The sequence below is a fragment of the Delphinus delphis genome, chromosome 1 (genome assembly GCF_949987515.2).
Source record: "Delphinus delphis chromosome 1, mDelDel1.2, whole genome shotgun sequence".
In the NCBI taxonomy this organism is placed as follows: domain Eukaryota; kingdom Metazoa; phylum Chordata; class Mammalia; order Artiodactyla; family Delphinidae; genus Delphinus; species Delphinus delphis.
The window spans coordinates 73,502,594-73,514,893 of NC_082683.1; the positions used below are offsets into that span (position 1 = coordinate 73,502,594).

A 12,300-nucleotide genomic window follows, 5' to 3' on the forward strand; every position below is an offset into this window, starting at 1 on the left:
GCATTTTTCACAGACGTACTTGGCTTTTGACAGAAATGCTGAGTTGTAGAAGGACTTTTTGCCAACAAAGATGTAAAAAAAATTCATTTGCAGTTAGTCAAGGAAGTTTTCTTGTATATAAATGAAAGCAGTGGCATCTCCTCCTGGCCCCCGTTTAAAATATGTGGTAAGTTAAATATGAGCAAACAACAGCAAAGGAAAGATGGAGAGCAGGAAGGGCTTTGCTGTTTCTGGAAGCAGCCCGAGTGAATCACTATTCATCTCAGTGTGTAAGATAGAGCATGAGCTTTGATGTAACCTGCGATTCAGATTCCTGTGACCTCACAATGCCTTCAGAGCTGCTGCAGTGGTTTCCAGGTGTCAGGGCTCCTCTCCAACTCTCATACTTGCAGGTTTTACTGATGGACAGTCTTTGGGATTACTAGCTGCCTAAATAGAACAAGATACTTTAGGATTGAAAAGTCAATTCCTTTGTCCTTAAATAATTGTAAAATGAGGGCTGCAGTCTGTCCCGGAATACTGACGTGTGATTGTGTAACACAAAGCTCAGGGAGCACTTGCAAGGGTGGTATCTCATGAAATCCCGTCAAAACCCAATATCCCATATTATCAACCGAGGAGACAGAGGAGGAAGGGACTTGCCTAAGGTCACAAAGTGGGTGTTTCTTCAGCCCCTGGCCCGGTGCTGTACCTCCCACATACTCAGACATTCAGAGCACATCTTCCTCACAGCCTGGCAAAATACATGAGAGACTCTGGAGGAATGGCCCTCTTGGGGACAGTGTAGGAGGGAGTCACAATTTTATGTAGCTGCAGTTGCACACAGTGCCTCCTTGTCTGTCCATCAGTGGGGAGGTGGGTAAAATCATGAACAGCTGTGTCGAGGCTTACTGAGCATGTGCAGCTGGTCCATCTCTTGAACCCAGGTTTCCTAAGAACCAGCTCAGATTCTCCCCACAACAAACAATAACAAAAAGAAGGTGGTATTCGGCATTCTTCTCAGTGCATCCTTTCCAAAGGTTTTCAAACTGTAGACTTTCTATATTTGGGGTCCTTATCCCTTTCACGAGAAGCCTATTTTTATTTCATTCCAAAGGTTTGTAGTCTCCAGGGTACCTGGAGTGAAGTCCACCTGGTTGGGGACTTGAGAGGAGTGGGGAGTGGACTGCGAGGAGAATAGGGGAGGGAATCTGTGGTGGGCACAGCTCTGCCCCTCGCTACCTTCTTTGGAATCTTGAGGCTCCACTGAGAGGAAGTGGGGTAGCATGAGACTTGATATTCAGGTTGAGGCAGAATGGTTCTCCTTTTAAAGGACAGGAAAGAAGTTCACAGAGAGTAAGTCATTTTTCCAGTGTCCATTGTTAAGATTGAAAAGGTTTCAGAAAACCCAAGGCTCTGGTTCCCATTGGTCCATCGAGACAACACATATTTACTTCTAAGTGTCAAGAGAAACAGAAGTGAGTTATGAAAAGAACATCGGCTTTGGCCATAGGCAGATGGGAGTTCAAATTCTGTGCCACCCTTTCCTAACTTCTCGGGCAGGCTAACTTCTTGCCTTGATCCTTGGTTTGCCTATAAAATTAAGATAGCAATCCCTGCCTGTCCTAATTTATAGGGTTTGTTTTGGAATTAGACAAAAATTCTGCGTAAACTTCAACAGATTTTACAAGTGGAAAGTGTCATTATTCCTTTCAGAAGCAGCATCTTTGATCGTTCAGGGTACATACTCCAAGCTTGCTGTCAGTTTCTTAAGATGTGACATTTGTGATGTGATCTTGAAAACAAGATCAGCTATAGATTATATTTAACTCCAAAATAAATGTAAAAGGTGGAAGATAAAAGTAGAAGATTCCATTTTTGGCACTATTAAAAAAATAATGTTTTTAGCGTGGAGACAAGCAATACGACTTCTTCCTTTGACCTTGCTTTCTTTCTTCATTATCCTTGAGCTTTACCCTCTGCTTCCATTATAGGAAATTGATGGAAAATCCCTGCTACTGATGACAAGAAATGATGTGTTGACAGGACTTCAGTTAAAATTGGGGCCTGCTCTGAAAATCTATGAGTATCACGTAAAACCTCTGCAGACAAAGCATTTAAAGAACAACTCTTCATAGTATAGTCAAATTGGGGTCTTGGACCTCAAAAAATACATAATGACATAATTTAGTTTCATGTGATGAAACTTTGTAAACAGAATACATACATGTGTATATGTAAAGAATCTCAATCAAATGAAACGTTATCCTATTGGATAGACTAGGCAATCCATCGGCTGACCTGAACTCAGCCAGGAGGAGCGAGGACATGTGGACAGGATGGTTTACCTTGTGGAGTTTGTCAAATAGAATGATCTTTGATGAGATTAGACAGCCCTCCCCACAAAGAGGATTTTCTTCATAGTTTGCTTTCCCAAATTCCTGAAAAAAGAATCGAATGGTATGAGCATCTTTCAGTTACAGATGTGGGAAGATCAAAAGCAAGAACTTGGGGAGGGGGAGAAAGAGAAAGGGATTGTGCCTCCCTTGAATTCCTCTGCTCCTTAGAGCTTGTGTTATTTGGATGGAATTGCCGACACCCTTTTTTGTAGAGGGTCCTCCACTTGACCTTATTAAGGTTTCACTGGGATATGCTGCGCTGTTTGAAACGGACATGCATCATGGCCCCTTCAGGAGCAGACTGTAGCTCTGAAAAGAGAAATTCTGTTGTATTTTGGGGACATCCATCCATCTTCAGCTAGCTTTCATGGGGGTAATGGTATTTTCTGCATAGATCTGCTTTAAAATTGGTTCTTTGTTTCTGAAGAAAGCATTTTTTTTTCACTTTATGGTTTGTATTTATAATAATTTGTTTCTGAAGAAATTTGCCAAGAGTTACAGATTGAAAAGCCTTGTTACTAGTACAGAATATTTTTATATATATATTCCTTCATGATGGTGTAATATTTTTTTAATTGCTCGGATGCTTTGTTTGATTTCCAATTTGAGTACTTGTTTTTAAGAACTTGAAAAAGTGGGCTTGCTACATCTCTGTTCAAAGAGACATTTGTTCAATCTCTGTGTGTCAATGCCTTGTTGAATTGGTGCTTTGTGGTCACAATAAAGCATTGCTTCAGTTTATTCCCAGTGTATTTATTTTTGATCTTTTCAGTTTGGTTGCCTCTTTGGTTGGGCTTAAGGATTAAGGTAACTCCTTGAAACCATGGAGAGAAAGTTAAGCCTTCTTTAAAAAATAAACGTTAGATATTGAAAACATATAGATCTATATGTAGATTTATCTTCGTTATGAACTGAATTGTCTATTAGGCCTTATTCCTTACCCCCATCCAACAACCAAGTTTAGGTGTCATTTTAGCCAGTTTTTTTTTTTTTTTTTTTTTTTTTGCTGTAGGCCAGTGGGGGAAGGGGTGTTGTGGGGTTTTTTTGAAATTCTGATGAAAGCTTTGGACCCTCCCTCCAGATGAAAGCTCATATTCCCACATACAAAACTTGGCAGAGTTGATGGACTCCCCAGAGTTCCCTCTTTCCCCTCCTCAAGTTAATAGTCCTTATTTTAGAGAGTGTTATAATTCAGTCCCCTGTGGAGATATTTTCTCTCAAGAAAAGAAAGTCTAAAAAGATGAGAGTGAAAAGAAACAGAGGAAATGGTATAGTGAGTGGGGTTCAGAAATGTATTCCAAATTAATTCACATTTTTCCCCAACTAGGGATTGATCCCGGTGAAAGTGAAAGTGCGGCATCCTAACCACTGGACTGCCAGGGAATTCCCTGAAACTTAAGTAATGCTTTGTTTTGCATAAGTGGGAGAAGGATTTACAAAAGAGACATTCTCCATCCCCAACTTTCCACAGTCTACAAAACACATAAGACCAAAAGGCAGAATATAGTAAAGTACTGTGAGGTGTGATAGTGGCAAAACAGGAGGACTACACCTGCTGGAGACCTGGGTTGGAAAGAAGGGACAGAAGATCAGACAGAAAGAAGATGGAAGGAAGGACCTAACCTCTCTGAAGGAGTTTCCCACAAGTGAAATAGTGATGATGTTTGAGCCCTCTCTACTTCAAAAGGATAGCATGAGGAATGTCCGAGCCCTGCTTCTGTGTGTCTACCTGATTCCTTCTGTATTAGTTTGGAAAAGATTTGGCTGTGAATGATAAAAAAAAATTGCCTCCCTCACTACCCCACCAGGTAATGTAAACAAAACAGAAGCTTGCTTTTCTTTATGTAAATGTCCAGATAGAGGGGCTAAGGACGGTAAGGCCCTCCATGATGTTAGGGAAGTAAGTTCCTCCTATCTTTTTGCTCCATCATGCAGCTATTCATTCCCAGAATCATTTCACAGCCCAAGATGGCTGCTTTAGCTCTCACCATCACCACTTGAATTCCAACTAGTGGGGAGAAGAAAAGAGAAAAGGAACATACCTCCTTCCTTTAAGAACACTTCCAAGAAATTGTAGTAAGAAGTAGTATTACTTCCTCTTATATTTTGCTATCCAAAATTCAGTCACATTCCCATACCTAAGCTGCAAGAGAAGCTTGTTTCTTAGAGCCGGTGGGCCCAACTAAAATTCAAAACTCCCATTATTCTGTAGACAAAGGAAAAGGGGTATTAGGGGACAATTTCCTGTTAACACTGTCAGCCGGCTGTTGAACACTGGGGAAAATGACACTGAAAGTGTGTATTTTTCTCTATGTATCTTCTCTATGTATTGTATTTTTCTCTAGATTTGAACTTGGGCTCACATTCCCTTCAGTCTCTGGATATTTTTTATCACAGTTACCTTTCACAGCTGTTGGAAGCCTTGTTCACTACCCCCAACCTAACTCAACTAATCATTAGACCTGGACTACTCTATAAATGCTTGTCAGAAAAAAAAAAAAAAAAAAAGGACAGGAAAATATCTTAATTGAAAAGCAAACTGAAAAATAATCAAATCATTCCTCAGTCTCTGTTGACAGCTTTCAGGCAAAATTAGCAAATTAAAGATAGTCTGCCTTTCTTATACCCAGAATAAAGGCCTATGACAGGCAGGACTGAGTGCCTTGGCAATATCTGAAGGTGCTTTCCTCCCTCCCTCCTTCCCCCACCCCATCCAGGGAAAAGCAGTGTGATCAAAATAGGCCATAGAGAGAGGCTGGAAGTACTTGAAATTCAGCAGGTAGGCAGCCTTTGTCTCCAGACAGCTGTAAAACCAGAGATGTCTGATTTCTTTTCAGATCACACTGGATTTCTATTAATGTGATCTGGGTCTGCAACAAACAGCAAAAACGCATGCTACATAAGGAAGCAATTCATAAGTATAAGTGGGAATGAGCTTGCCTTGAAGGCAATATATTTTATGTGAGAACTGTTTAATGATGAATTTGATTATTCTCAACCAGAGGCGCAGACAGGATATTGGAATCACGAGGGATTTTAAAAAGTAATTGCCACTCCACCTCCCCTCCCCACATTTGAACCTCAGATCCAGACTCTACAAAGGACATTTAATGAATTGATTTATAGGCAAGGTCACAAACCGGTTGCTTTTCAGTAGAATCTAAGCTGACGTGTTTTCCTTTGGCCAGTGCAGTATGTGTATGTTTTTACAACTACATCTGTGTTCTTCTAAGTGAGGCCGAAAGCTCCAATTTATTACAGTCTCTTTACTTCCCTAATATCTTGCAACCAGCAGCTGCGCCCTTTTACACTAACTGGACTCTGATCTAAAACAAAGAACACACACAAAGAGCCTCCTTAGAGTAAGTTAATTCAGGAAGTAGAAATTGCATGTAGATTTAGCTGAAAAGAAAACATGCTGGCATATTGCATTGGAATGTGCAGCAGGCTTAAGCATCATTTTTTGATACCTAGTGGATAGGATGACAATGAAAAAGAGACCAGTTGGTAGCAGTCTCTTCATTTTGTCCTCAACAAATATCCTATGTGAGCAGGAATTTGTCCCTCTGAGCTTAGCATCCACTGTCAGAGGCACACAGTGTCCTTCTATTGCATTAGTGAAATATATCTTTGAAGGTATTTAATTTGAAAGTCTAACGACCTAGAGTTGCCCAACCACTCCCATATTTAGAAGCCGAATGCAAAAAGTACTTGCTGATGGTGAACCATCTGTCTTTGACGGTCATTACAAATGGGATCTGCAGGGGTCAGGTCTGGGCAGAGAGCCATTAAGTGTTTTCTGTAATGATTTGCAAGATGAAGTTAAATGTTCAAATACCTGACTGCTATAGGAGTGATGTGCCTCTTAGAAAAAAACTTGTTAATTCTGCTTCTAAACCAGGAACAGAATCTACAGGAAGGAGAGAACATGCAATGGGTGCATTAATGAGCAGCTTGTTAGCTTCATGCTGTAGCTCTGTAGGCAATTAAGTATTTTGTGTACCATTTCTGGCCAGTACTGGCAGTTCTATACAGAGAGAAAGAGATTAAAATGATCACATCCAGGCTTATTTGGTGACTGTGGCTGCCGTGTCTTTGTGAACCTCAAGAAAATAGTGTCTAGTCTAACAGAGGGGCAGAATAATGGAGGACCCCGTGAGTAAAGCAAGAGCAGTTTTTGGCTACCCACAATAGGTAGCTAGGTTGATGTCTCTTTACCTTAGTTGGACCGGGTGTTCCTGTTTACAGTTGTCTTTAGGGAGAAATCACAAAAGCTGAGGATGCCAGGCAATCTCCAAATAAAAAATATGTCCTTCTTCCACAGAATAAGTAAAGTGGATTATACTCTATTTTTATATACTGGGAAATAGACAATTTGAAAATAAGACTATAAAATTTATCAGAATATAAATGTATTTTGAGGAAAACTCAGTAACACTCTTCAAACAACCAGCAGTTCCTGCCTTTAAGAATGAATGTTTGGGGCTTCAGAATGTTTGGTGGTGCAGTGGTTGAGAATCCGCCTGCCAATGCAGGGGACACGGGTTCGATCCCTGGTCTGGGAAGATCCCACATACCGCGGAGCGACTAAGCCCCGTGCACTACAACTACTGAGCCTGTGCTCTAGAGCCCGCGAGCCACAACTACTGAGCCCACGTGGCTAGAGCCCATGCTCTGCAACGAGAAGCCACCGCAATGAGAAGCCCACGCACTGCAAAGAAGAGTAGCCCTCACTCGCGGCAACTAGAGAAACCCTGCACGCAGCAATGAAGACCCAACACAGCCAAAAATAAATAAATTTATTAAAAAAAAAAAAGAATGTTCGGGCCAGTATCCTCTCTGCTGTGCCAGAACCCAGTGACACCAGTTGAAAAGCACTGTGGTACAATGGTGGAAGCACTAGGGCTGCTCCAGAGAGTTCTGAGCATGAATCCAGCCCCATCATTGACTTGACATGGGAACTTGGGTAAGTTGTACGGCTCCTCTTAGCCTCAGGTACCTCACCTATTCTCTAGTGCAGATACAGAGAGCAAAGCAGCACTAGCCTGGCACTGTCCAATAAAAATATAAACATGAGCCACATACGCAATTTGAAGACTTCAGGTCTTCAAAATCCACTGTGTATTTTATACTTACAGTACCTCTCAGGACAGACAGCCTCAGTGTATCAGTTAGGATTCGTTTCAGTTGACAACCCAAATAACAGTGACTTAGACAAGACAGAATTTCTCTACAGTATATATGAGGTCTCAAGGTAAGCAGATAAGAGTTGGTATGGCTACTCCATAATCGTTGGGTCCCAGTCTTCTAGAATTTTGCTCTACTATCCTCAACACATAGCTTCCTATGTGGTCCATGATGGCTGCTTAAGCTTCAGTATCACAATTGTATTCTAGCCAAGAAGGAGGTGGAGGAGAGAAAGATACCTATTATGAGAAGTTTCATACAGCATTTCCACTTGCACCTCTTTAACCAGAACTTAGTCAATTTGGCCATACCTAGCTGCTAGGAAGGCTGGGAAATCTAGTCTTTCTTTCAGGCAGCCAAGTATTCAGCTAAACAAGGACAGGAGGATGGATACTGGGGGGAAGCTAGCAATCCTTCCATAGTACCAATCTCATAAGGTTGATGGAGGATTGATTGAGAGTACATTGTACAGTCATTAGTATTACATGACAAGTGCTTTAAAGTGTGGTTTTATTACTATGATCTCACTCCATTTTAAACCCAGCCCAGTCCCAGAATTAACAAACACATGCTAAACTCCAATGTATTGTTCATCTGGTGCACCCTAAGATTACTGAAATATAAAACAATTACTTTCTTAGGTCCTTGGATATTGGGTGGTTCTAGATGCTTTATCCTCATAAAGGCACATAAAAGGAAAAAACTTGCATAATTTAAGCGCCATGAAAAATTGTTATGCTGAGTTAAGGAAAATGTGTTCAGCAAAATGTATATAAGCTTTTATTGGTCCCCAAAGACATAGGGAAGTTAGTTTGAGGCATTTGGTGCATTCTAAATACATCCTCTTCCTAATCCAAAATGAACATTCAATGACATTCAAAATGGTTTTGTGAGACAAAGGAAAGGGAGACCTCTGATACCTTTGTGATTTTAATAAAGACGTGTGGGTCAATAATAAACAGCAAAAAAAATTTTTTTAATAAAATTTTTAAAAATCTCAGTAGATCTGCATTAATTTGAGCCAATTAGGTTGACATCAGTTTGTCTAATTGTCTATTTGGGCTGATTTTATAATGAATTTTTAATGCTAACGTGACTTCTCCCAGCCACCAGAATGTCTGTAGGCTATTCATCAGCCTTCTGTATGGTGTGCATGTAGAATGCAGAATAAGTTAACATTGGCCTAATTCACACATAGTTAAAAGGGAAAACTGGAGATCTGAATCCACAGAAGAGGAAGGGAGCACTGGACCTAGGGGTCAGGAGACCTGGGTTCTAGTCCTGGATCCACTGCCGACTTATCTATATAAGACCTTGTACAAGCCTCTTAACCTCTCTTGCTTCAACTGCCTCCCATGTAAAATAAAAGGTTCAACTAGAAGTTTAGTTCACATTCAACGTCTTTGATTTTCTAAGAATCCAATTATTTGATTTATATGTGTCACTGCTTCTCTCCACCATTCGATTAAAACTCACAGCATTGTCACATTTTACAATGTCATTTCCCCTTCATAAATGTTCCGTGGTTTCAGTCTGATTATGATTCTCTCTTGGCTGTGTAGTGGGCTGGAAACAGCTGCCTTTCTTGAGAATTGTCAAATTTGCTTATTGTACAACCCCGTAGCTTTCGCTTTAAACTACTCTCACTTTAAACCCATGGTGGAAGTATCTCCTCTCTATGAACAGGACCTCTACACAAACAGAGCCTGGAGTTGAGAGGATGGGAAGGCACAAACTTCCCAAGTGGGTCACTAGGATGATGGTAAGTGGGGCCATTTCTAGTTTTACACTTTGTTTACCAGATCCACGTGTTCTACTTTTGGGAGACATAGCACCATATAAGAATCAAGTGTTTAGGGAATGTACTACATCCTGGGGGAATGATACCCCATCATCACATAGTATCATCCCGAACCTGGAGCCCCAGTTATGCCTTTAAAAAACCACTCCATCACTATCAGGCCAGCAGCTTCTGGATGGTGCAGTATGTGCTAGGACAAGTGGATCATATGGTCATTTACAAACTGCCACATCTCCTTTAAAATAGGTATTTTGGTCCCTTAGTCTGAGTAATGTTATGCAAGATTAATGTGTAAGCCCTTGGACAGTGCTGCTGGCTGAGTCCCCACTGGCAGGAAAGGGAAACTTATATCCAAAATATATATCAATTCTAGTTAAGATGAGTCACTGATCCTTTCAGAGTAAAAAGAATCTATGTATTCAATTTGCTGCCAAGTAGCTGATTAGTCTTCTCAAGGATTTGTGCCATAAAGATCTCACTTGATATTGGTCTCTACCACTAGAAAGTTGGAGATTTGTTAGCAACAGTTATGATCAGTAATGGAAAGCAGGATTCCATGCTTTTGGGTCCATGCATAGCCTCTGTCCCTGCCACCATGACTACTCTATTCATGAACTCATTGTGCCAGCACTGGGATTGCCAATGACAGAGGCCGACTGACATCAACTGGCCAAGTCATTCTGTCTACTTGATTGGCCAGTGCCTCTTCCATGGTTGATGCCTTTTGGTAGATGTTATGCAATACAAAAATATTCACATTTAATGACCACTCCCACAGAGACTTGTGCCCAGGTTTTAACTTAAAAAAATTTATTACCTACATTTCCTGAGAAAAGGGGGCAAGCCATGCCATGCAGGGCCACAATGGAAACATAAGGTTTTGGTTAGGAGACAGAAGCAGAAGCTCGGGGAAAGCCTAGGTTTTGTTGGGGTAACCGCTGTAAAGACCAGGCAGGGCAGAGTAAATAGTTTAAGGTTGTCTGGTTTGAATAATTCCAGCAGGCTTTTGGGGCATAGGGGCTATCTCTAGCTCTCTGGTTCCTGGCCTTGGGTTGACATAGGGCAGGGGAAGTATTGGCTTGGTGTTTGATTGTTCAATAAGGAGGTGGTTGACTTGCATATGAGAGGCATGCTGTCAAGTAAGTTGTTTTCTCTCTTTAGGTACTAGCTACCTGTGGGAGGAGCAATCTCTCCCTGGGTCTTTAAGGCCCCCAAGATGTCAAAACATAAAATACAGAAAATTAAAAACATGATTAATATACACAGATCCATTCACAAGCCTCTTTTTTTCTCCCCAGCCTTCCAATCTTTCTCTTTTCAGAATCCTTACCAACCAATCAGGGCATTTGCCACTGCCCATGAGTTTATATATATTATCTAAAACCACTTTTTTCCCCCAAAGTAGATGACCCTTTGGGGCATTTCCTGAAGCTTTATTCGTTAGAAGGATTTCCCATCACCACTGTCCTAAGAAGAGTGTGGCTCTTACAGCCACGAGAGGTGCTGAAGCCGTGGTGTATGACGTGGAGATTGGGGCCATATGCCTTTCTTGTGTCCTGTAGCCCTACTTGTGCCTAATCCTGGATCTATCACCTCCATCTTACAATGGATTCCTGCTAGGCCGCCAGACGGTAATACTTGATAGGTTTGATAGAAACCAGCTCCACCACAGAATCCCTTGCTTCCCCTTAGTCAGACATTTGTCTTTACCAAAACCCAATAACACACTGGGAGCTATTTTTCAAATGGTCAGTAATTCTCTGCTACAGATAGTATAGACTTTCTCTAGAATCCTAGGAGTCTGTCTTATAATTTTCCTACTGGGACTTACCATAAATCCCATATCTTCCACAATCAGAGACACCTCTAATAGCATAGGCTCTGCTGATTCATATGGCCCAAGTAGCAGGACTATTCGTACCCAGCCTGGACCTGTTGCAGAGCCTTTTACTGCTCTGGGCCCACACTAAACTGGAAGCCCTCTTTGTCACTCAGTAAATGGGTTGAGTGAATATTCCCATTGGGATATCCCAGTGGAACATGACGCCTCTGAAACCTGGAGAGACTGCTAGGCACAGTGTTTTCTTCTTCGTGCTAGAAAATTTGAAATGCAGTAATGTGTCCTTTATTTTGGAAGGGATGTCCTGGAATGCCCAAGACTAGGGATCAAAAACATTTTCTATATAGGGCCAGAGTAAATATTTCAGGCTCTGTGGGCCAAACAGCCTGTTATAACTACCCAACTCTGCCATTGTAGCACAAAAGCCACCACGACAATATATAAGGAAATGGGCATGACTGTGTTCCAATTAAAACTTACAAAACTAGGTTGTGGGACAGATTTGCCCTAGACCACTGGACTCCTAAAAACTTCACTAATATGGTAGGCCTGTGATGGGTTTCTCTACCATTCTCCAGAGAACAAATGTCACTTTTGCTCTTCCAGTCCAATTAACATGATCTTATGGATACAATGGACCAATGTGATGTTCTGAGGAATGTCCAGATGGTCCAGGTCACATATACAAATAGTAAGAGAGTTAATGTCGTCCTAGGGCAAAACCATAAATGTATACAATGATCCATCCCATGCAAATGGAAACCACTTCTTTCCTTCCTTGATTGAAAGTCTGATAGGTTTTGTCCCATCAGCACCCTCAGTATCAAGTCCCATGTATAATCCTCCAGAGCCTGTATATATTGGTCGAGTCTTTGCTACTCTTTTGGCCTATAGTCCCTTTCCTCCTGCAGCAGGCCCAGCACGTCTCTGGGTAGTGTACGATGTGAATTGATCCTATTTATAGGTCTGGTAGCCAGGAGGGGAGGTGGGGATACATCTCAAGGGGGCACATGTTTCCTTGCCAGGCAGAAGCCTCTGCCTTGTCTTCAGGCAAGGAGTGCAGTGCTAGCTTTTAACAGGGAGGATTAGGTCAC

The 12,300-nt window shown here is 41.5% G+C and overlaps 1 protein-coding gene across 1 annotated transcript in view; it reads left to right on the forward strand.

Annotated features, from left to right (window-relative positions):
* The window catches only part of SAMD13 (sterile alpha motif domain containing 13), a 49,618-nt gene extending 44,985 nt beyond the window's left edge, over window positions 1-4,633 (forward strand). The window contains exon 4 of the mRNA XM_060024369.1: window positions 1,974-4,633. Coding sequence (XP_059880352.1) covers window positions 1,974-2,117 — 144 coding nt within the window. The 3' untranslated portion in view covers window positions 2,118-4,633. The remainder of the gene's footprint in view (window positions 1-1,973) is intronic.
* Window positions 4,634-12,300: the final 7,667 nt, after the last annotated feature.